Source organism: Oncorhynchus nerka, linkage group LG26 (assembly GCF_034236695.1).
Source record: "Oncorhynchus nerka isolate Pitt River linkage group LG26, Oner_Uvic_2.0, whole genome shotgun sequence".
Taxonomy (NCBI): domain Eukaryota; kingdom Metazoa; phylum Chordata; class Actinopteri; order Salmoniformes; family Salmonidae; genus Oncorhynchus; species Oncorhynchus nerka.
Window position 1 is genome coordinate 21971540 of NC_088421.1, and position 23476 is coordinate 21995015.

Below are 23476 nucleotides of genomic sequence, written 5' to 3' on the forward strand. Positions count from 1 at the left end.
CCCTTTAACCTAACTCTTAACCCTAATCTTAACCAGGGATGGGTAAAATGTACAAAATACAATTACAAAATATAATACACAAAATACCATAAATATCGTATCAAATTAAACCACACAATGCTTCTATTTTGAAATGTATTTAATTAAAATACATGTATTTTGTATTTTAAAATACAGAAATATATTTGTAATTAGCCGGCCCAGAATAACAATAACATTAAAGACACTTCTTACATGCTATAACTGTGAAATGTTGTTGTTTATCTTCCTCAGTTGAATGCCATGACTGTAAGTCACTCTGGGTAAGAGTGTCTGCTAAATTACCAAAATGTATATGTGAAAATGAACATACCAAAATGAACTGCAAAGCATACTGGGTATTATTACCTTGTAATAATAAGGTACCTTGTTTTGGGGTGGAGCTCATTGGAATAATACTTAGCATGCTTTGCACATGTCCATTTTTACATATACATTTATATTTAGTTAATTTAGCAGATGCTCTTATCACACCATAGTGCCATGAGACTTACGATACCAATGCAGGGTGAAAGGGGGCAACAAAATTGTAAACCACTCTAAAAATATATATATAGAAAGGTATTTTGTATTTTGAAAATACAATTTACAGCTCTCGAAAGTATCTTATTACAAAATACATTGGAGTGTAGTTCAACCCAGTGTAATACAAATGACAAAATACATATTTCAAATACTTGTAACAGAGTTACTGCCCATCTGTAACCTCTAACCCTAGCCTAGCTAACATTGGCCACCTAGCTGACGTTAGCCACAACAATTTGTAACATATAGTACGGATTACAATTTGTAAGATAACATACGAATTGTAACAGATCATACGAATTGTAATTTATAACATATAATACGAAATGGATGATGGACATCCACAAATGAATGCATACCAAATGTAACGTATCATACTGATTTTAGCCTCACGGATTTTCGTTTGGTATATTACGTAAACCCATGAGTCTAGGTTGGATTTATATAGCCAACTCCTCAGCTGCCTAGGACATCCCAGATTTCGACCGGTCGGGGAGAGCTCAAAGCGCACAGGATTTGACAGATGTTCGAATCGGATAAACTGCACCGCAACGAGAGAATTGGGGAGCATTTCAGATTTACATAGTGGTAGCCCATATACGACAAAATGTCAGGACAAAAGAGTGCGAATCCGTGTAATAAATTCCAAGCGAACATTTTTTATAAAAGTAAATGTCAGAACTGCTTCAAGTCTCGGGAGCTGCATCTTCCAACTGATCATGGTAAGGACCAGGTAAGTGAACAAACATATTTATGTTTTATTAGTTTTAATACTTTGGCTATTACTCTTCTGAATGTTGATGACAGGGATGACAGATGGGCATGCACCCAATGTTATATCAGACAGAGACATTCCTTCATATTGTGTCAGGTATCACGTTCATTTGTGAAATGTAATGAACATAACGTAATAGCCAAACTTATCTGTTGTAGAAAATGAAGCAATTTGACTGAATGGCCCCAATGCATGAGTCAAATATTTGTCACCACACACCTCCCACACTGTTGTAAAGAGACCGTTGACAGCCCATCTGTCAGCACTCAGCGTGCCATAGGCCACAACAGTTTATTATTCTTTTACAAAACATATACACCATTGCTATCTGATTATTTTGTGCTCATCTCTGTGTGCCTTGTAAATTTAGAGCCATTGGTCATTGAACGTCAGCTAAGTAAGCTCCTGTTTTAAAGCATCTGACTCAGGTGTGAAGGTTAAGTATAAATATCCAAGTCTGTTGGAACTTGTGAGGAAAGAATTATCTCATGTTGAGAAGCACTCATAACACAAGAAACAAAACTCTCTGACAAAAGGTTGAGCAAGTTGAGTAACTGGCAGAGAGTCAGAACATTCCAGGCTTTGGGGACTCAAAAAGAGCACAAAGAGCAGTTTATCTTCTCTTTTCCATGTCAACAATATTACCCTGCCTCTTGTTTACGGCCTATTGCATGGACAAACTTAATCTGTTCACACATTTTGTAAATGCAGCATATCACTATAAGAACACTGAATCACGAACGGTCACTGGCTAATCCTACAACGGACATTCCCTAAAAAGATAGGATTGTTATTCCTTTGACATTCAAAACATGAATCAACGAGTATTGATGCTCCCTGCCAGAAAAAGCCAAGACCCATAGGATGGCATAGAAAACCGATTTCATTAGATAGAACCTTCACAGGTCAAGACACAACTCATTTCTCCTTGTGTTCCCATGCTTGACAGGCCAAACCCATCTATGGAGGCTGGCTCTGCTTGGCTGCTGAGGGGACAGACTTTGACAATCCAATTCAGAGGTCAAGGGTAAGAGAATGACAAATAACTATCTAGTCTTGGACTATGGTTGTACAGAAATGTATCAGTAGTACTATCTTATATTCTAATAGACCTGCAAGTTATTCAATATTTGAGGCATTATTGCAACATTATCCATAACAACTCTCTCTCTTAATGGCAGAAATGGCAGCGACGATTCTTCATCCTGTATGAACATGGCAGCATGAGCTTTGCACTGGATGAGTTGGTAAGAGATTCTGTATTTGAACACACACACACACACCTACACACACACACACACACACACACACACACACACATACACCAAAAAGCTAAGCAAACCAGATCATCCAACATTAATAGAGGTTAACTACAGTATATTGTCCTGATGTATATTGTCCTTTAATGTTTTATAAGAGGATTCACTATGCATCTTTTAGCCAGATGTTGTGTGTAGTACCAGAGCAGATGATTTGGGATTAATCTGTCCTCTAATTCCACATCCCCCTCTCTCACTGATCTTCTGAAATCTCCTCCTCTGCTCTCTTTCATGTCACTCTATATAGCCTGTTTTAAAACTCAGTTGCAACGGGTAATGTCTTGTTCGTGATGTCCTTTAACCCTCCAAAATATCTTTCTATTTATATTTTTTTATATTTCTAGATGGTGTACAAAAGATACCATGATTAGCATCATAATCTCTTCCAGAATTTCCAGTCAGACAAAACTATTTACATTGTGTATCATTCCTTTAGACAAGCACTCTGCCACAAGGAACAGTGAACATGAATCTGTGTACAGCGGTGATTGACGCAGAGCCTAAGACAGGCCAGAGGAACGCTTTGTGCATCATCACACCTGAACAGGAGTTCTTTATTCGGGGGGAGAACAAGGAGATCATCAATGGGTCAGTAATGCTTCTCTGATATTACAGTATGATATGATATCACTCCTGACTTAACTTCCCTGATATTACATTATGATATGATATCACTCCTGACTTAACTTCTCTGATATTACAGTATGATATGATATCACTCCTGACTTAACTTCTCTGAAATTACAATATGATATGATATCACTTCTGACTTAACTTCTCTGAAATTACAATATGATATGATATCACTCCTGACTTAACTTCTCTGAAATTACAATATGATATGATATCACTCCTGACTTAACTTCTCTGATATTACAGTATGATATGATATCACTCCTGACTTAACTTCTCTGAAATTACAATATGATATGATATCACTTCTGATTTATCTTTTCTGTAAATTCTTGTCTTTGATGGACAATATTTTGAATCCCTGTCATGTCCTTTTTACCAGCTGGAGTGAACAACTAGTCGTTTACCCACAGACCTATAAGCAGAATCAGAAGAAGAAACGTAAAGTAGAACCCACTACTTCCCAGGTGATAACTTCTTCTTTTCATAAAATTGTAACCAAGATGCCTGGTCACCGATGGTCTAAATACATGTTTGAAAATATTGCAGAAAAATATGTCAACTACTGTATATGTCAATGATGTGTTATACCTCTACACATAATGACAATGAAAACTTATTGTGTTCATCAGGAGCCCAGCCCAGCAAAGATGGCTGCCACTGAGCCCAGTTTCTCAGTCATGAAAAGTGGTGACCCTCGCCTGTGGCAGGGAGAGCGGCCCAGTGGGGGTCCAGATGTGGCCCCTGTCTGGACTGTGACAGATACTGATCCCCTGGGCCTGGACGAGACCCCTGCAGGTGTGGAAGAAGGAAACGAGCCAACACATATACACACACACTCAGACAGGCTTTCAAGTCTGTCAGACATTCAAAGCCATTTCCTGCCGTCTAACACTGTCCTAACTTCCTGCAGGTGGTCATGCATACAGGATGAGAAAGTTGGCCTTTATTTATTAGGCCTTTATTAAACAGACAAGTTTTTCCAGCTGCTTTTCCATGGCCTGGGAGCAGATGAAAAGGAAAACAAACTGGAGGCATCTCTTTAATGAGCTGTGGTCTGTTAGGTGCAACTTTATAGTGGCACTATGTAGGGGTGTCCCTCAAATGTCTACTATGGTCAAACGTGACACTTCCTTAGATGGGAGACATTATAGTAACTATCTGACCAGATTCCTCATATAACAAGTCTTAGAAGTTAGATTTTTCAGAACAGGATTCTCATAAAAATCTTGCTATTTGTGTTTCGGTCCAAAAGCAATGACCTAAAGTATCATGCAAAACATAGACCTAACCTGTGCAGTCACAGTCGGAAAACAAACCTCTTTATTTAATAACTCTCCTCAAGTCATGATCCCCACTAACTCCCTTCAGCCTCCAGTGACTCCCTGACCTTTGACGGTAGTCTGCGGCTCTCCAACGGCTCCTGTATCAGTAGCTCTGTGAGTTCCCTGGACTCTGTGGCCAGCAAGGGGACTGACACCAGCAGCGACAGCCAGCCCACAGAGCCTACGCCATACAGAGACCACCCACCGGCCAACAAGAACAACATGGCAGAGAGAAGGTGAGAATCATGGAGAAGACATGTTATCAGTTGTGTCTGATATTGGGAGATCTATAATGAATGCAATGTTCTTGGACATTAGTTTCAATTCTATTTATTTGGTTTTGTATTTGTTGTGTGTTGTCATGAAAATGCTAACAGGCATAAAACGGGTTTGGCATGGGCTAGGACCAAATGTGCTAGCAATTAGCACTAAAGGACAGCAGATGCCTCCCTGTTTCTCTCTGTATAAAATGGTACACACATTACACACAGCCCAACAGCACATCAAACATCCATATTCTTCCATTAGGGAGGTAATGGTTTTTAAATGTAGCTTATAGAAGCACTCCCAGTTTGTTCCCTAACTAACAGCATATACAGTATTTGGGCTACGTGATGGGAATACCTCCTTGGTCTGTGTGTTTCATTCATTGCCTTCTAAGGACAGACAGAATCCTTGCCCTGAATAAGGCCTCGAAATTCCTAAAGTATTGTGTAATTAGATATTTTGAAGGAATTCTATTTCTGAGTTCCTCACAAACTGCCAGTCAACAGAAAATAGGAGAAATGTCAAGGCAAGACATTACACTGACTGAGGGCCCAGTATTATGTTTGTGCCAACTCATACAGATACATACATGCCTCAACAAGAATTTACCATCCCTGTTATAACAGGACAGATGCTACACCCACAGTTTATTAAAGATAGTATTCGCTTTTGTGGTTATACTGTTTAAACAAACGGATTCTTCTAGGGAATTCCATCTATGTAAATCTGCTATCTTTCTAAACAAAACATGACACTGGAGGTGAGGATGTCACTTGAAATTCCAATTCAACAGTAGCACTAGATGGATGTAGGTGACATGGATGTCCTCAGTCTAGGCCCAGCTTGGGGGTACAGAATAAGTGGCGGTGACATTATTCAGCTGTCATTCTGAAGTTCTTCCTGCAGGAAGTGATGTCACAGCCCACCTGTGAGGGATCATGGAGGACACCATGGCTGTTTGTTGAATGACAGGCTTGATTTTCCTGCTTTTCAGCTGTTACAATGAGCCAGGGAAGGCTGGGAGGAGTGCTGTGGGAGAGGACCTGGGTCAGGCTGGATCCAGGAAGGGGAGGAGTGAAGATCGCAGCAACCAGAGAGAGGTATCAGTCACACCGTCACAGTCTTTTTACATTGCAGTCAGTCCTCCCACTCCCGGTAAGGCTTGTCACATTCCTCCACTATAACACCATCTCCATAGGACTTGTTTGGACATGACTCATAAGACCAGGTGTTGGAGAGGCAAAGATATCACCTCAAATGTTTCGGCTCTGGCCTGAATGCATGGTGTGTAAGGCTCATGGACAGGGATGAATTGCTGCTCTTACATTCCACACTGTCAGGTTTGTGTGTGTGTACCATGTGTGTCCACACTGTCAGGTGTGTGTGTGTACCACATGTGTCCACACTGTCAGGTGTGTGTGTGTGTACCATGTGTGTCCACACTGTCAGGTGTGTGTGTGTACCACATGTGTCCACACTGTCAGGTGTGTGTGTGTGCCATGTGTGTCCACACTGTCAGGTGTGTGTGTGTGCCATGTGTGTCCACACTGTCAGGTGTGTGTGTGTACCACGTGTGTCCACACTGTCAGGTGTGTGTGTGTACCACATGTGTCCACACTGTCAGGTGTGTGTGTGTACCACATGTGTCCACACTGTCAGGTGTGTGTGTGTGCCACGTGTGCCAATATATGTGTGTTTAGTTCCATGCCGAAATGCAGGAGTTTGGCATGGCTAAGTCAATCCTCCCATCAGCCGTGTTGAGGCATGTGTTAGTGTGTGTGAGTAAGACAGGGAGAAGGTGAATAATTAAGGACTGTGTTGTGTTCTCTAACTAAACTGGTTGTATAATGCTCTGACGGGGCTCCGTCTGCACTTCATGTTGTGTGTTGTAATCTCAGAATGGCATTCCTCTTAGACACATTTTCCATTTACCTAAACATGGATACTATGTAATTAGGGATCTGCCTGTAAGTCCCAGACAAACCTCTGCTAACTCATAACGGTGATGGTATCTTACAGTACAATGACCCAGCTGTTGTATCTGTAGGGAGCTGTTGTATCTGTAGGGAGATGTTGTATCTGTAGGGAGATGTTGTATCTGTAGGGTGCTGTTGTATCTGTAGGGTGCTGTTGTATCTGTAGGGAGCTGTTGTATCTGTAGGGAGCTGTTGTATCTGTAGGGTGCTGTTGTATCTGTAGGCTGCTGTTGTATCTGTAGGGAGCTGTTGTATCTGTAGGGAGCTGTTGTATCTGTAGGCTGCTGTTGTATCTGTAGGGAGCTGTTGTATCTGTAGGGAGCTGTTGTATCTGTAGGGACCTGTTGTATCTGTAGGGTGCTATTGTGTCTTTAGGGTGCTGTTGTATCTGTAGGGACCTGTTGTATCTGTAGGGTGCTGTTGTATCTGTAGGCTGCTGTTGTATCTGTAGGGAGCTGTTGTATCTGTAGTCTGCTGTTGTATCTGTAGGGAGCTGTTGTATCTGTAGGGAGCTGTTGTATCTGTAGGCAGCTGTTGTATCTGTAGGGAGCTGTTGTATCTGTAGGGAGCTGTTGTATCCAAAGAGACCTGTTGTATCTGTAGGGACCTGTTGTATCTGTAGGGAGCTGTTGTATCTGTAGGGTGCTGTTGTATCTGAAGGGAGCTGTTGTATCTGTAGGGAGCTGTTGTATCTGTAGGAACTTGTTGTATCTTTAGGGTGCTGTTGTATCTGTAGGGACCTGTTGTATCTGTAGGGTGCTGTTGTATCTGTAGGGTGCTGTTGTATCTGTAGGTAGCTGTTGTATCTGTACGGAGCTGTTGTATCTGTAGGGTGCTGTTGTATCTGTAGGGAGCTGTTGTATCTGTAGGGTGCTGTTGTATCTGTAGGGACCTGTTGTATCTGTAGGGTGCTGTTGTATCTGTAGGGAGCTGTTGTATCTGTAGGTAGCTGTTGTATCTGTAGGAGCTGTTGTATCTGTAGGGTGCTGTTGTATCTGTAGGGAGCTGTTGTATCTGTAGGGTGCTGTTGTATCTGTAGGGACCTGTTGTATCTGTAGGGAGCTGTTGTATCTGTAGGGAGCTGTTGTATCCAAAGAGACCTGTTGTATCTGTAGGGACCTGTTGTATCTGTAGGGAGCTGTTGTATCTGTAGGGTGCTGTTGTATCTGAAGGGAGCTGTTGTATCTGTAGGGAGCTGTTGTATCTGTAGGGAGCTGTTGTATCTGTAGGGAGCTGATGTATCTGTAGGGTGCTGTTGTATCTGTAGGGTACTGTTGTATCTGTAGGGAGCTGTTGTATCTGTAGGGAGCTGTTGTATCTTTAGGGTGCTGTTGTATCTGTAGGGTGCTGTTGTATCTGTAGGGTGCTGTTGTATCTGTAGGGTGCTGTTGTATCTGTAGGTAGCTGTTGTATCTGTATGGAGCTGTTGTATCTGTAGGGTGCTGTTGTATCTGTAGGGAGCTGTTGTATATGTAGAGACCTGTTGTATCTGTAGGGACCTGTTGTATCTGTAGGGAGCTGTTGTATCTGTAGGGTGCTGTTGTATCTGTAGGGACCTGTTGTATCTGTAGGGTGCTGTTGTGTCTTTAGGGTGCTGTTGTATCTGTAGGGACCTGTTGTATCTGTAGGGTGCTGTTGTATCTGTAGGGTGCTGTTGTATCTGTAGGTAGCTGTTGTATCTGTAGGTAGCTGTTGTATCTGTATGGTGCTGTTGTATCTGTAGGGGCCTGTTGCATCTGTAGGGAGCTGTTGTATCTGTAGGGAGATGTTGTATCTGTAGGGACCTGTTGTATCTGTAAGTAGTTGTTGTATCTGTAGGGAGCTGGTGTATCTGTAGGGAGCTGTTGTATCTGTAGGGTGCTGTTGTATCTGTAGGGACCTGTTGTATCTGTAAGTAGCTGTTGTATCTGTAGGGAGCTGTTGTATCTGTAAGTAGCTGTTGTATCTGTAGGGAGCTGTTGTATCTGTAGGGAGCTGTTGTATCTGTAGGGAGCTGTTGTATTTGTAGGGAGCTGTTGTATCTGTAGGGACCTGTTGTATCTGTAGGGACATGTTGTATCTGTAGGGAGCTGTTGTATCTGTAGGAACTTGTTGTATCTTTAGGGTGCTGCTGTATCTGTAGGGACCTGTTGTATCTGTAGGGTGCTGTTGTATCTGTAGGGTGCTGTTGTATCTGTAGGTAGCTGTTGTATCTGTACGGAGCTGTTGTATCTGTAGGGTGCTGTTGTATCTGTAGGGAGCTGTTGTATCTGTAGGGTGCTGTTGTATCTGTAGGGAGCTGTTGTATCTGTAGGGACCTGTTGTATCTTTAGGGTGCTGTTGTATCTGTAGGGAGCTGTTGTATCTGTAGGGACCTGTTGTATCTGTAGGGACCTGTTGTATCTGTAGGATGCTGTTGTATCTGTAGGGAGCTGTTGTATTTGTAGGGAGCTGTTGTATCTGTAGGGACCTGTTGTATCTGTAGGGACTTGTTGTATCTGTTGTTGTATCTGTAGGGTGCTGTTGTATCTGTAGGGTGCTGTTGTATCTGTAGGGAGCTGTTGTATCTGTAGGGAGCTGTTGTATCTGTAGGAGATGTTGTATCTGTAGGGTGCTGTTGTATCTGTAGGGTGCTGTTGTATCTGTAGGGAGCTGTTGTATCTGTAGGGAGCTGTTGTATCTGTAGGGAGATGTTGTATTTGTAGGGAGCTGTTGTATCTGTAGGGACCTGTTGTATCTGTAGGGACCTGTTGTATCTGTAGGGAGCTGGTGTATCTGTAGGAACTTGTTGTATCTTTAGGGTGCTGCTGTATCTGTAGGGACCTGTTGTATCTGTAGGGTGCTGTTGTATCTGTAGGGTGCTGTTGTATCTGTAGGTAGCTGTTGTATCTGTACGGAGCTGTTGTATCTGTAGGGTGCTGTTGTATCTGTAGGGACCTGTTGTATCTGTAGGGAGCTGTTGTATCTGTAGGGAGCTGTTGTATCTGTAGGGTGCTGCTGTATCTGTAGGGACCTGTTGTATCTGTAGGGAGCTGTTGTATCTGTAGGGAGCTGTTGTATCTGTAGGGTGCTGTTGTATCTGTAGGTAGCTGTTGTATCTGTAGGGTGCTGCTGTATCTGTAGGGACCTGTTGTATCTGTAGGGAGCTGTTGTATCTGTAGGAACTTGTTGTATCTTTAGGGTGCTGTTGTATCTGTAGGGACCTGTTGTATCTGTAGGGTGCTGTTGTATCTGTAGGTAGCTGTTGTATCTGTACGGAGCTGCTGTATCTGTAGGGTGCTGTTGTATCTGTAGGGACCTGTTGTATCTGTAGGGTGCTGTTGTATCTGTAGAGACCTGTTGTATCTGTAGGGAGCTGTTGTATCTATAGGAGATGTTGTATCTGTAGGGACCTGTTGTATTTGTAAGTAGTTGTTGTATCTGTTGGTGTATCTGTAGGGAGCTGTTGTATCTGTAGGGTGCTGTTGTATCTGTAGGGAGCTGTTGTATCTGTAGGGACCTGTTGTATCTGTAGGGAGCTGTTGTATCTGTAGGGACCTGTTGTATCTGTAGGGACCTGTTGTATCTGTAGGGTGCTGTTGTATCTGTAGGGACCTGTTGTATCTGTAGGGAGCTGTTGTATCTGTAGGGAGCTGTTGTATCTGTAGGGAGCTGTTATATCCAAAGAGACCTGTTGTATCTGTAGGGACCTGTTGTATCTGTAGGGAGCTGTTGTATCTGTAGGGTGCTGTTGTATCTGAAGGGAGCTGTTGTATCTGTAGGGAGCTGTTGTATCTGTAGGGAGCTGTTGTATCTGTAGGGAGCTGATGTATCTGTAGGGTGCTGTTGTATCTGTAGGGTACTGTTGTATCTGTAGGGAGCTGTTGTATCTGTAGGAACCTGTTGTATCTTTAGGGTGCTGTTGTATCTGTAGGGTGCTGTTGTATCTGTAGGGTGCTGTTGTATCTGTAGGTAGCTGTTGTATCTGTATGGAGCTGTTGTATCTGTAGGGTGCTGTTGTATCTGTAGGGAGCTGTTGTATATGTAGAGACCTGTTGTATCTGTAGGGACCTGTTGTATCTGTAGGGAGCTGTTGTATCTGTTGGGTGCTGTTGTATCTGTAGGGACCTGTTGTATCTGTAGGGTGCTGTTGTGTCTTTAGGGTGCTGTTGTATCTGTAGGGACCTGTTGTATCTGTAGGGTGCTGTTGTATCTGTAGGGTGCTGTTGTATCTGTAGGTAGCTGTTGTATCTGTAGGTAGCTGTTGTATCTGTATGGTGCTGTTGTATCTGTAGGGACCTGTTGCATCTGTAGGGAGCTGTTGTATCTGTAGGGAGATGTTGTATCTGTAGGGACCTGTTGTATCTGTAAGTAGTTGTTGTATCTGTAGGGAGCTGGTGTATCTGTAGGGAGCTGTTGTATCTGTAGGGTGCTGTTGTATCTGTAGGGACCTGTTGTATCTGTAAGTAGCTGTTGTATCTGTAGGGAGCTGTTGTATCTGTAAGTAGCTGTTGTATCTGTAGGGAGCTGTTGTATCTGTAGGGAGCTAGGGAGCTGTTGTATCTGTAGGGAGCTGTTGTATTTGTAGGGAGCTGTTGTATTTGTAGGGAGCTGTTGTATCTGTAGGGACCTGTTGTATCTGTAGGGACATCTGTAGGGAGCTGTTGTATCTGTAGGAACTTGTTGTATCTTTAGGGTGCTGCTGTATCTGTAGGGACCTGTTGTATCTGTAGGGTGCTGTTGTATCTGTAGGGTGCTGTTGTATCTGTAGGTAGCTGTTGTATCTGTACGGAGCTGTTGTATCTGTATCTGTTGTATCTGTAGGGAGCTGTTGTATCTGTCTGTTGTATCTGTAGGGAGCTGTTGTATCTGTAGGGACCTGTTGTATCTTTAGGGTGCTGTTGTATCTGTAGGGAGCTGTTGTATCTGTAGGGACCTGTTGTATCTGTAGGGACCTGTTGTATCTGTAGGATGCTGTTGTATCTGTAGGGAGCTGTTGTATTTGTAGGGAGCTGTTGTATCTGTAGGGACCTGTTGTATCTGTAGGGACCTGTTGTATCTGTAGGGAGATGTTGTATCTGTAGGGTGCTGTTGTATCTGTAGGGTGCTGTTGTATCTGTAGGGAGCTGTTGTATCTGTAGGGAGCTGTTGTATCTGTAGGGAGATGTTGTATCTGTAGGGTGCTGTTGTATCTGTAGGGAGCTGTTGTATCTGTAGGGACCTGTTGTATCTGTAGGGACCTGTTGTATCTGTAGGGAGCTGGTGTATCTGTAGGAACTTGTTGTATCTTTAGGGTGCTGCTGTATCTGTAGGGACCTGTTGTATCTGTAGGGTGCTGTTGTATCTGTAGGGTGCTGTTGTATCTGTAGGTAGCTGTTGTATCTGTACGGAGCTGTTGTATCTGTAGGGACCTGTTGTATCTGTAGGGAGCTGTTGTATCTGTAGGGAGCTGTTGTATCTGTAGGGTGCTGCTGTATCTGTAGGGACCTGTTGTATCTGTAGGGAGCTGTTGTATCTGTAGGGAGCTGTTGTATCTGTAGGGTGCTGTTGTATCTGTAGGTAGCTGTTGTATCTGTAGGGTGCTGCTGTATCTGTAGGGACCTGTTGTATCTGTAGGGAGCTGTTGTATCTGTAGGGAGCTGTTGTATCTGTAGGGTGCTGTTGTATCTGTAGGGAGCTGTTGTATCTGTAGGAACTTGTTGTATCTTTAGGGTGCTGTTGTATCTGTAGGGACCTGTTGTATCTGTAGGGTGCTGTTGTATCTGTAGGTAGCTGTTGTATCTGTACGGAGCTGTTGTATCTGTAGGGTGCTGTTGTATCTGTAGGGACCTGTTGTATCTGTAGGGTGCTGTTGTATCTGTAGAGACCTGTTGTATCTGTAGGGAGCTGTTGTATCTATAGGGAGATGTTGTATCTGTAGGGACCTGTTGTATTTGTAAGTAGTTGTTGTATCTGTAGGGAGCTGGTGTATCTGTAGGGAGCTGTTGTATCTGTAGGGTGCTGTTGTATCTGTAGGGAGCTGTTGTATCTGTAGGGACCTGTTGTATCTGTAGGGAGCTGTTGTATCTGTAGGGACCTGTTGTATCTGTAGGGACCTGTTGTATCTGTAGGGTGCTGTTGTATCTGTAGGGACCTGTTGTATCTGTAGGGAGCTGTTGTATCTGTAGGGAGATGTTGTATCTGTAGGGAGATGTTGTATCTGTAGGGTGCTGTTGTATCTGTAGGGTGCTGTTGTATCTGTAGGGAGCTGTTGTATCTGTAGGGAGATGTTGTATCTGTAGGGACCTGTTGTATCTGTAAGTAGCTGTTGTATCTGTAGGGAGCTGTTGTATCTGTAAGTAGCTGTTGTATCTGTAGGGAGCTGTTGTATTTGTAGGGAGCTGTTGTATCTGTAGGGACCTGTTGTATCTGTAGGGACCTGTTGTATCTGTAGGGACCTGTTGTATCTGTAGGATGCTGTTGTATCTGTAGGGACCTGTTGTATCTGTAGGGTGCTGTTGTGTCTGTAGGGAGCTGCTGTTGGTCATGTGTTTGAGGCTGGGAGGGACTATCACTGAACAGTATCTCCTGAGTCAAGTGCACATCTGTTTGTGAAATGACAGTCACCATGTTCTCAGACTGGCTCCGGTGATTAAGGTAGTGACTAAAGCATAAGTATCAGTCTGTCTACTCCCGACAACAACAAACACATGACCAGCATTTAGGATTATCACTACAGTATAGAACACATGTATAGTCCATACTGGTACACAGTATGCACATTGTACTGTATGTAGAAAACATACTGTTGATGTCACAGAAGGCTGCTGAGGGGAGGACGTCTCATAATAATGTCTGGAACGGAGTAAATGGAATGGCATCATACACCTGGAAACATGTGTTTGATATGTTCGATACCATTCCACTCCTTCCCTTCCAGGCATTACTATGAGCCCGTCCTCCTCAATTAAGGTGCAACCGGCCGCTTGTAGTTGATTTTTCACAGACTATGGCTGGTGTACTGTATATATTTCTGTTTATAATATGAGATACTGTATGAACTGTTGAACCCAGTAATATGATTTAGTTAGACACATCATACACAGTATGGCCATCCCATGGGGTCAAAGGTTTAATGTTAATCTCTGATTAAATCCCTCTGTAGGATTTTTCTCTTAAATTCCTGCCCGACGGAACATATTATCCCATGTGATCATTTATGTTCCTCCAGTTCCAGTAGTTTTTTTTTGTTGCAGGGGGGGGGGGGGGTATTGGAGTGAGAGGTCAAATGCCTGTTCACAGTTCACTCTGTCCCCCAGGTTCAGATTCCCCAGAATCCCCCTCACTTCCCATTTCTCATCCTATCCTAGGGAAAAGAGACTTCATTGGAAGACAGCAACTGTCCAGAATGGTCAGTGTTGTTGGAGAAGACAGGAGGCTAGTTCACACTGCTGGCTGGAGCAGAGTGTTCTCTCCCTCATGTTACTGTTATGTGTCCTTGGATAGTTTTCTATGCAAATAGCTGGGCACAAGACGAAGAATGTTCTGGATTTACTGAAGTGTTCGTTTTCCCTTTTCTTTTATTACATAAGAGTAAAAAGAATGAGGCTGTTGAAGGCTCAAGTAAATGAGAAAATAATCTTGTTTCATATGGTGCCGCTGTCTCTAGTTTCATTTAGCGCTGGCTAATCTAGATTTAAAGGGACTCTCTGATGTGTTTTTTAGAGCTATTTGGTTAGCCAGGATGAAACCCAATATGAGGTAGCTTTGGTAGGTAACAGTCAGGGATGTGGGAATCTTGTCAAGACAGAGATTTGGGACTTTTAACATCCCTGGGCTTGTGAGACTGGATGCCAGGGGCCATCAGGGATAATACAGCCTCCAACGTCTTTTCATACACTCCCCAGCCAATCCCAGTTACCAGAGTGGAACTCATTCTTAATGTGAGTACGGTTTAATAGCCCCTGTATAGAGAGCACTTCCTGTCTCCTGCTGTGTCCCACAACAAGCCTTACATCTCACAACACTGCCTGCCAGAGACCTGCCATGACTTGTGGGTTCTCTGCTTGATACAATGCACACGTCCAAGCTGTCTCAGTCATGATAGACTAAAGGGAAACGACATCTTGTTTTTTATTTGCAACAAGCTTACAGTAATACAGGACATGATCACATTTGCTAATCCATCTGACACCTTCTACATTGTTACTTTCAGTAATTGATAGTGTCCTGTTGTTACACCCAGAAACTGCAGTCGTGTGGAGATCTACGCCCAGGTCAACTCACCGTCCCTCCTCCTCAGAGAAGAGCTAAGTCACTGGACCGCAGGACCTCGGAGTCTGTCATGACTGTGAGTGCTTAATACTTCTGGAATTTCTGTGCACTGAAAGCACATGGGGCCAAGTTGTAAAACATGTCAGAAAACTGTCACAGTTCAAACAAGGACGCTCTCATAATTTATACAAGTAAAAATGAAAGCCCCAAGTGGATTGACGGCAGTTTACTTTTATGTTGAAGTGTCTGAAAACAACTGTATGACCGTGCCTCTTTGAACTCCTGACTAACTTACTGTCTTATCTTCCTTACAGCCTGATTTGCTGAACTTCAAGAAAGGGTGGATGATGAACCTGGATAAGGAGGATCAGGTATAGGAATGGACAGATCCAGAATGTCTTTTACTTTCGGCACTGAACACCTTCCCACGTTTCTACCCCAAAGGCACATGGATCCGGAATGTGTGTGTGTACATTTAGTGATGTTTAAGGTGCTGTGGATCCTTGCTATGAAGGTGAAGCCTGACAGTTCAAATGTATTATGTAGGTTTCTGTGTCTAATATCCCTTATAATGTCTGTCTGCTCCCCTCTAGTGGAGGAAATACTGGTTTGTGCTGTCAGCTGACAGTCTGAGGTACTACAAGGATTCCTTCGCAGAGGAGGCAAGTTCATGTGCATTTTCATTTTTACTGAATGAAGTACACACAGATATGTGATTTTGTGAGGACAGGGAAACATGGTTTTGTTTTTGTTTTTCATCCCAAGTCTTGAATTGATGTTTGTCATCTTCTCTTGTTAGAACTCAGATTTGGAGGGGGAGATTGATTTGACCAAGTGTCATAATGTCTCAGAGCACCAGGTCCAGAGGAACTACGGCTTTCAGATCCATGTTAGACTAAATCTATACTTACAAAAATTGAAATCAACAGATGAATGTTGATCCATTCTATACATACAGTAAGTCTCCTATACTCAATCAAAGTAATATTCCTAATGTCTTCCCTCAGACCCAGAAGTGTGTCTTCACTCTGTCAGCCATGACTGCAGGGATACGGAGAAACTGGATCCAGGCCCTCATGAAGAATGTCCATCCATCTAACGCTCCTGATGTAGCCAGGTAAATGGCGTCTGTAATACCAGCCTCACTACTACATAGTAATACATTAGTAGACTACCACCATTCTATAGTAGTGATGGGAAGGTCTCTGCCTTTGTTTCGACAGAATGCCTAATTTCCTCCGTCAGTAAGTATTTGTGTTATTCTGTTGTGATTGTAAAGCAGCTTGCCAGTCCATCACGTCCCTTGCAGCCCATCAGAGTCACTGCCCCTTCCTAAGCCAGACGTGACCCAGGACTCCTCCCCCTCCTCTGAGGTCCCTACAGAGAGAGTCCAGGGGCCCAAACAGAGCCGCATCCGTGAGAGGAGACGCGAAGGGCGCTCCAAGACCTTTGACTGGGCTGAGTTCAGCCCTATGGCCCTGCTAGCCTCTGAGCAGGAGGTGCAGCAGGAGACAAAGGAGCCTCTTCGGATGGAGGTAGGGGACCTGGAGAGGAAGAGGAGGCGAGAGGAGAGGAGGAGGAGGTATGACAGCATGCTAGGCTTCCTTGTGGGCTGGGAGATGGACTGTGACAGAGGAGGTATCAGTCCCAGGTCACCCAGGACTCACCAGAGGGTACAGAGGGAGATTGAACAGTGCTGGCAGCAGGTGGAAAGGACTGCCTTTAGACAGGAGAAGACTGTTCCATTGTACACTGAGTCCCAGGGCAAGGATAAAGAGGATATGGGGATTCTGCTGGAGACCTACCACAGGAGGGTGAGTCTGTGTATCTCAAAATGATTCCTAACAGGAACAATGTTAACGTTATGAGGTGCTTTCTCTGCTGCTGGTTGGCTTAACGGTGGACTTACTTTATCTCTGTGTCTTGTGATTAAAGGTAGAGGAGTTGAAGGGCCAGTTGGCAGAGTCAGACCATCGCAGGCTTGAGCTGGAGGCTCATTTGAGCACTGCATTAGGACGCCAGCATCATGCCTCCCTGCCGGTAAGGCAAAGTATATATTGGCCTATACATAGTATGGATATGCTCTGTATTTCCATCTATAATACTTCCACTTTGCAACAATGATAACTACCTAATTATAGACAATTGTCTTGCCTCCTCCTGTAAGCTTGAGGCCCCAATGTGCCCAGAAGCTGATCTTCCCTCTTTGAAAAGCCTGACTGACATGTACAAGGAGACCAGAGAGCTCCTCCAGCAACAGGAGCTGAAGAAACAGAACATACAGGAGCAGCTCCAGGAGCAGCTTGGCCTGGCCCTGTCATCGGCCCCTCTGGAGAAACACAGCTCCCCTGGAACTTACCCATCACCACCACCCAGTATCTGGCTACATGACACCGAGGGAAACCTCCAGGGGCTGGAGGATCTGTTCCCTGACTGCCCTATATCAGTAAACACACCTGTCATGTCATCAACCTCAGACACAGAACTCTCATCCTACTCTGTGCCTCAGAATGGAAGTGAGAACAGAGGGCCTAACTTGGGCAGTGAAACTAGCTCTCAGACACAGTTTGAAAATGGAAGCCATCAACAGACATCGATTCCAGAATCGCACACAAAAAGTTGTGCATGGAGCCCAGATTCACTGAGCATGGGGGAAACTCAGGAAAGAGCCAACAGCGTGAGAATAGACAACCTACTATGCTGTGAGACACCCAGACCCACGGAGGAGTACGTAGACCCAGACCAGGCCATCGTGATGAGGAGACTATCCCAGGAGGTAGAGCTGCTCAGCAGCCAGAACGAGGCCCTCAACCAGCGCAACCAGGAGATGCTCAACCAGCTGACAGAGGCAGACAGAGAGATAGAGAGACTGAGAGCAGAGCTTATCACTCAGTACAGTGGGCCTCAGTTCCTCCCTGAGGCAGAGCAGCACAGCCAGACCAAAGTGGAAGGCCTGGAGAAGGAGCTGCGCAGGAGAGATGAGCAGCTCCAGGAGGCCCAGTCCCTACTAGCCTCAATGGACCAGCATCTGAAGAAGACAGAGGTACAGCTGCAGCTCAGGGAGGACACTTTCAAAGACCTGGGCTTCCCAGCAGAAGAGGATGATGATGATGATGATGATGAAGAGGAGGAAGCTGGGGAAGAGAATATCAACACACACCACCTTGGAGAGAAGGAGCGGGAACACCTTCAACAGTGTCTGCAGGCCATGGAGGCCAAGCAATTAGAACTAGAGAGACAGCTCCAGCACACAGAACAGACCTGCAGGGAGCTGCAGGCCCACAACACACAACTCAGAGAGGCTGAGCGGTTGTACAGCCAGAGAGCCATGGAGGCAGAGGGTGACATCGTAAGGTTTAATGAGGAAGTAGAGAAGGAAAGGACGGTGGAGAAAGAAAGTGGATTAAGGTGTAGCAGTGAAGGCAAATGGCAGGAGGAGGTAATATTGGATTCAGGTGAAGAAAGGGTTCAGCAAGTGATGGAAGGGATAAGGTTGATGTCCAGAACCTTAGGGAGAGTAGTGCAGGTGATTGACAGGTCAGATATGGATGTGGTAAAGATGCCATTAGATAGAAAGTGTGTGGAGGTGAACAAGACAGTGGTCAGGCAGCTTCAGTTAGAGGAGGAGTTTTGGGGAAGGCTGTTGAACAGTTTGAAAGTCAACCCATCCCAGTCCAATGAGGATAAACTCACAGATGTGATTCTAAGTCAGATTTTAGAACACATGGTAGTGGAAAAGCAAACGCTCCTCCTAGCTCATACTCTTTTTTCTCATAATAAGACAGAATTAAACATAAACACCGGAGGCCTGGACAGGATGAATGGATGCAGCTCTTTGAGAGACCTGGACATCATTGGAAACATAGCAGGTGAAACAGGTTCAGAAATGAAAGAGGAAGGTGATGATGAGAGGATATGGAATGTGTACAACCAGCATAATGACACCGATGACTTCATAAGCCGACATTTCACAGAGATCACACAGGAGAGAATTTTCCTGCTCAACCAAATCACCTCCTCAGTCGGAGCCTCGGCCAATGACGAGCTCCAGTCCCTGGCACAAAGACTTTGTAATTTCCACAATGTAAATGAGCCCCGGTTAGCTTCCATACACTGCACCGCCATGGAAGCCTTCTCATCCTATCGTCTCAGTAGGCTTAACACTCTACACCAGAGCCAATTTCAAGAGATTCAACAGGGACTGCTCATTGCTTCTTCTCCTTTGATGTGCAGCAGATGTGCTGGGCTGCTGAGTGAAAACCAGCAGCTTGGGGCCAGACAGTCAGACCTGGAGAGACAGGGGAGTTCCTCACTGGGATTAGGGTTGACCCCCCTGAGGCAGGGAGAACACATAGACTCACAGCAAACAGCCACACAGCTACTAGACACTGCAAGTGAGCAGAAGACAGAGACGCCTGCAATGAATGCTGCAGGTAAAATGGAGGTGGAAAGCCCAAACCAGGGAGTGACTGCAGTAGAGGAAGTGTGCTGGGTTAGAAGGTGTGCAGAGGTGGTGGAGGGTGACTTCCTGACCAACAGCATTGAGAGTTCAAAGATAAAGGTAGAGAGTAGGGTAGATGAGGTAGAGAAAGGAATCCAGGAAGTTGACACTGATAAGGATGTAGAGGAGAGGAGCACTACTGAACCCCATGAAGAAGCAAACACTGTGGGGGAGGAGGAGCTGGAGATTGTGTTATCATCAATGAGAGGTCGTGTGAAGGATCTGGAGGAGCAGCTGTCTGTCATGGCCAACATGAAAGCAGAGCATGATGGGAGAATGGCATCTCTCCAGCTGAACCATAAGGAGGACATAGAAAAGCTAAAGGTAGGGCAACTCCCATAATAACAATTGTCGATGATCATCAATTATATTTTTGGTTGTTCCTGAATTCACTAGAATTAAGATGTAATGAACCAACCCCAGGGAGTAGTGACCATTATAACAATGGATCTGTGGATGAATCACCTAACAGTCCACTGCGTCTGTGTTTGCCCCTGCAGGCCACATATGAGCATGGCTTTGTCACCATGGAGGAGTCCCAGCAGAGGATCGTGGGGGAACTGCAACACAGACACCAGCAGGACCTGCAGCGCCTGCAGTTAGACACAGACAGACTGCTGGAGGAGGAGACGGCTGCTACTATCACAGGTGAGTGGGGACAGTGTGTGTGTTGTGTGTGTATGTTTAAAGGTTAAATGTTTTTAGGATATTTACAGTATGTGTGAAGGCAGAGTTTCTCAGAATATTGATAAGCTCACATTCCCATGCCACTCTAATGGAGTGAACATATCCCCTTTTATTGTGGAATTAGCAATTGAAGCAATGAAGAACGCTCACCGTGCCGAACTCAAGAGAGAGATACAGAGGGCATGCCATGAAAACAGCAATGCAGGAGATGTGAATCTTGGAGAAATATGCAGGCAACACAGGTAAATGTACTACCTGTTGATCTATGTGGTTGTAAATCGTCAAGGAAAGCACATGGCCAGATAGTACACTAGATTGGCTGACAAACACTTGAGTTTTGGACTGATAATCTGCATTCTACCTGTCCTTGACTCTGTATATGTCTGTCTGTATAACACACAGTGCACCTTGTGTCTAGTCCTGGCTGTGGTTTTCAGCTCTCAGGATCATGTTTTGTGTGTGTGTGTGTGTGTGTGTGTGTGTGTGTGTGTGTAGTGAGGAGCTGCTCTCCTGTCACAGGGAGCTGGAGGTGTTGTCCCAGCAGTACTCTCTGAAGTGTCTGGAGAGCTCCCACCTGGGCCAGGCCCTGGAGGCAGAGAGACAGGCTCTGTGTCAGTGTCAGCAGGAGAACCAGGACCTCAGAACTCGCAACCAGGTCAGTCACATTATGACCATGTATCATCACAAGTGTTTCTGCTCCAAGCCAACTAAATCTGCTGCCGGGTCCTCTGTCTTAACACACATAGTAGAATGCATAACGCATACTTTTATAAACGTCATATCAGACTGTTACAACACTCTGCAACAAAACCTTGAGGGTCCCTTACATTTCCCTTAGTATTTCCCAATTCTGTCTTTGTCAAATACAAAGTAGCAGTGTTAGTAATGATGACTGTGGTTGTCTTTCCAGGAGCTGAGTGGCCATCTTGCTGCAGAGATCACCAGACTTTGCTCTCTGGCCAAGCAGGACGCCTTCCCTCTTAGTCAGGAGAGAAATGTGTATGAGCTGGAGGTAAGTCTTCAGTAGTACTTCACTGCACAATAGCTATGCTGCTTAAGTATAACAAAAAATTGTTGGATATAATCTTTATCTAGTCCAGTCAAGTAAAGTTTGATGTAAAGGTAAACTGTATCTGCCTTTGACTGGTAACACCACTAGATGTCACCCTTAGCAACATGACCAACTTACAGCCTTTAAAACATATGATATACTCATGTGCTGTACATTCTGTGCTGATCTATGGCACCTTGGTCCTCTGGTGTTGTACCTGTGTCTGAGGCATCAACTGTGATTCTGTCTGACTGTTAGATCTCCCTGCGTGTGAAGGAGTCAGAGGTGCAGTGCCTCAAGCAGAAGATCACCTCGCTCAAGGATGAACTCCAGACAGCCCACAGGGTGAGATCACAGCACAGCACACACTGGCAGAATAACAATAGCCTTTGTCTGTATAAATGTATGAAGAGTAGATATAAGATGGACAACACTATTGTCCTGCTATTGCCATGTATTACTGTACAAATATTAGCATGGGTCATACTCTATTTAACCTGGTAATAGTGCCTGTTTATAGCCTAATCCCTGTTCCCCCCAGGATAAGAGGTATGCAACAGAGACGTACAAGGACATCTACACAGAGCTAAGCATCATGAGGGCCAAGGCAGAGAGAGACCTGGGACATCTCAGGGAGAACCTGATGTTGGCCCACAAAGCACTAGGAGAGCTCTCACCTGCAGTGGACACAGATAATAATGGTATACATGACATTAAGCTGGTGGCCCGGACTTCAGGGATTCAGAGATGAACCACTGATGTGAAAACGACAAGGTGTTGAGTGCTGCCACTCTGAGGCCAAAACCTACATGACAGCCAAGTCTCGCTGGATGTTTCCCCAACCACCTCTGGTTTTGGCAGCATCACTAGTCTGTATCGTACGGATGTCATTCATTGCGTAATACAGACAATTTGTGAATAACCTCATTCTGTTATGTGTCTTAATAATATTGGATGTATCTGAATCCTCTGACTGTTATCTGTGCAGTTTGCTGTAGCATGTCAGTTAGTCCTTTAGATTTTGAATAACCCTTGACGTTCTGTCCATTTCTTACACAAATGAAAGAAAGGGGCTCTAATTAGAAGTAATCTTGTACAGTGGTGCAGCATAACCCTATAGAGATCTACTTTGGGTACACATGTATAATACATATCTGAAACATCTGTTTTGCCTTTACAGTGTCTCTTAGGGGTGTGGTTGTCCGTTATTCTTCCTCATACATGCACTTTGACCTCTCAATACTGGAGCCAACTAGTTGGTTTTAATCTTTATACTGGAGGCAACTAATGGTTTTAATCCTTATACTGGAGGAAACTAATGGTTTTAATCCTTATACTGAAGGCAACTATTGGTTTTCATCCTTCTTTCATCCATCATATACTCCCTAGTTCTGTTAGACTGAATAATAGAACGGACTGTCCTGGTAATGTAGCCAACATTTTGGGCATGGCTGCACCTTGTGAATGATATTCTACAAATTCAGTGAATGGTGTAATGTTCTTGTATTTTCTGCATGTCTGCGAAATGTAGGAATGTCAGCGAAAAAAATAGTATGCCATGCCAGTATTAGAAAAGATGTTGGTGATTCTTTATGTGGCCTGACAGTAATCACGTTTGAAACACAAGCTTTACCATTATGATTTAATAGTCATGATGCTGGATCTGATTTCTGATATTTGTTTCTTTCTCCGTAGAGTGTCAAGGAAGATAACTGCAGCTGAACAAAGAGACACAACGCACAACATGGATTGTTCATCGGTCTATCCATGTTTACACCATTTAGCACTTAGAGATCCAAAGTTATATTGTCAAACATTTTATGTCCTATCTACCGTTGCTGTACTACAGAATTTTAAAAGCGCATTATTTGAGGATTCTGTATTTTTACATCATTGTATCTAAACGCACACTACTATTTAGCCTGTCTGCGTCTGTAGATAGGTTAGACATTTTGTAGACGTTTTCCTGACGACTAACATTTATCTCAAGAAGTTTGTAAAATGTGTACAATTATTACACTGCTTTGTCCAATCCAGTTATTGAACGGGGATATTTCTAAAGACAACTCAGATTAAGTTTGATTTTCTTACCTGTGAAATACATGAACAAGTATGAATGTACCGTCTGAGTCTATAATGTAAAAGTATTATTTGTTTGTGAGTGGGT

General features: G+C 44.1%; 1 protein-coding gene across 3 annotated transcripts; it reads left to right on the forward strand.

The window, feature by feature from the left end:
• The first annotated feature begins 1049 nt into the window (after positions 1-1049).
• Positions 1050-23463, forward strand: LOC135564674 (myosin phosphatase Rho-interacting protein-like). Of its 3 annotated transcripts, XM_065010248.1 has the most exons (23): positions 1050-1297; positions 2289-2366; positions 2521-2586; positions 3095-3246; positions 3674-3758; positions 3924-4089; positions 4663-4852; positions 5878-5983; positions 15042-15146; positions 15385-15441; positions 15664-15732; positions 15870-15959; positions 16078-16187; positions 16350-16884; positions 17006-17110; positions 17238-19895; positions 20072-20219; positions 20383-20500; positions 20754-20913; positions 21169-21270; positions 21568-21654; positions 21851-22010; positions 23005-23463. In XM_065010248.1, the coding sequence occupies exons 1-23, from the start codon at positions 1172-1174 to the stop codon at positions 23019-23021; spliced, it is 5490 nt and encodes a 1829-aa protein (XP_064866320.1). In that variant the 5' UTR covers positions 1050-1171; the 3' UTR covers positions 23022-23463. The 3 variants fall into 3 exon arrangements, with proteins under 3 accessions (XP_064866320.1, XP_064866318.1, XP_064866319.1); XM_065010246.1 differs by having other exon boundaries at positions 21851-23463; XM_065010247.1 differs by having other exon boundaries at positions 16353-16884; positions 21851-23463.
• Positions 23464-23476: the final 13 nt, after the last annotated feature.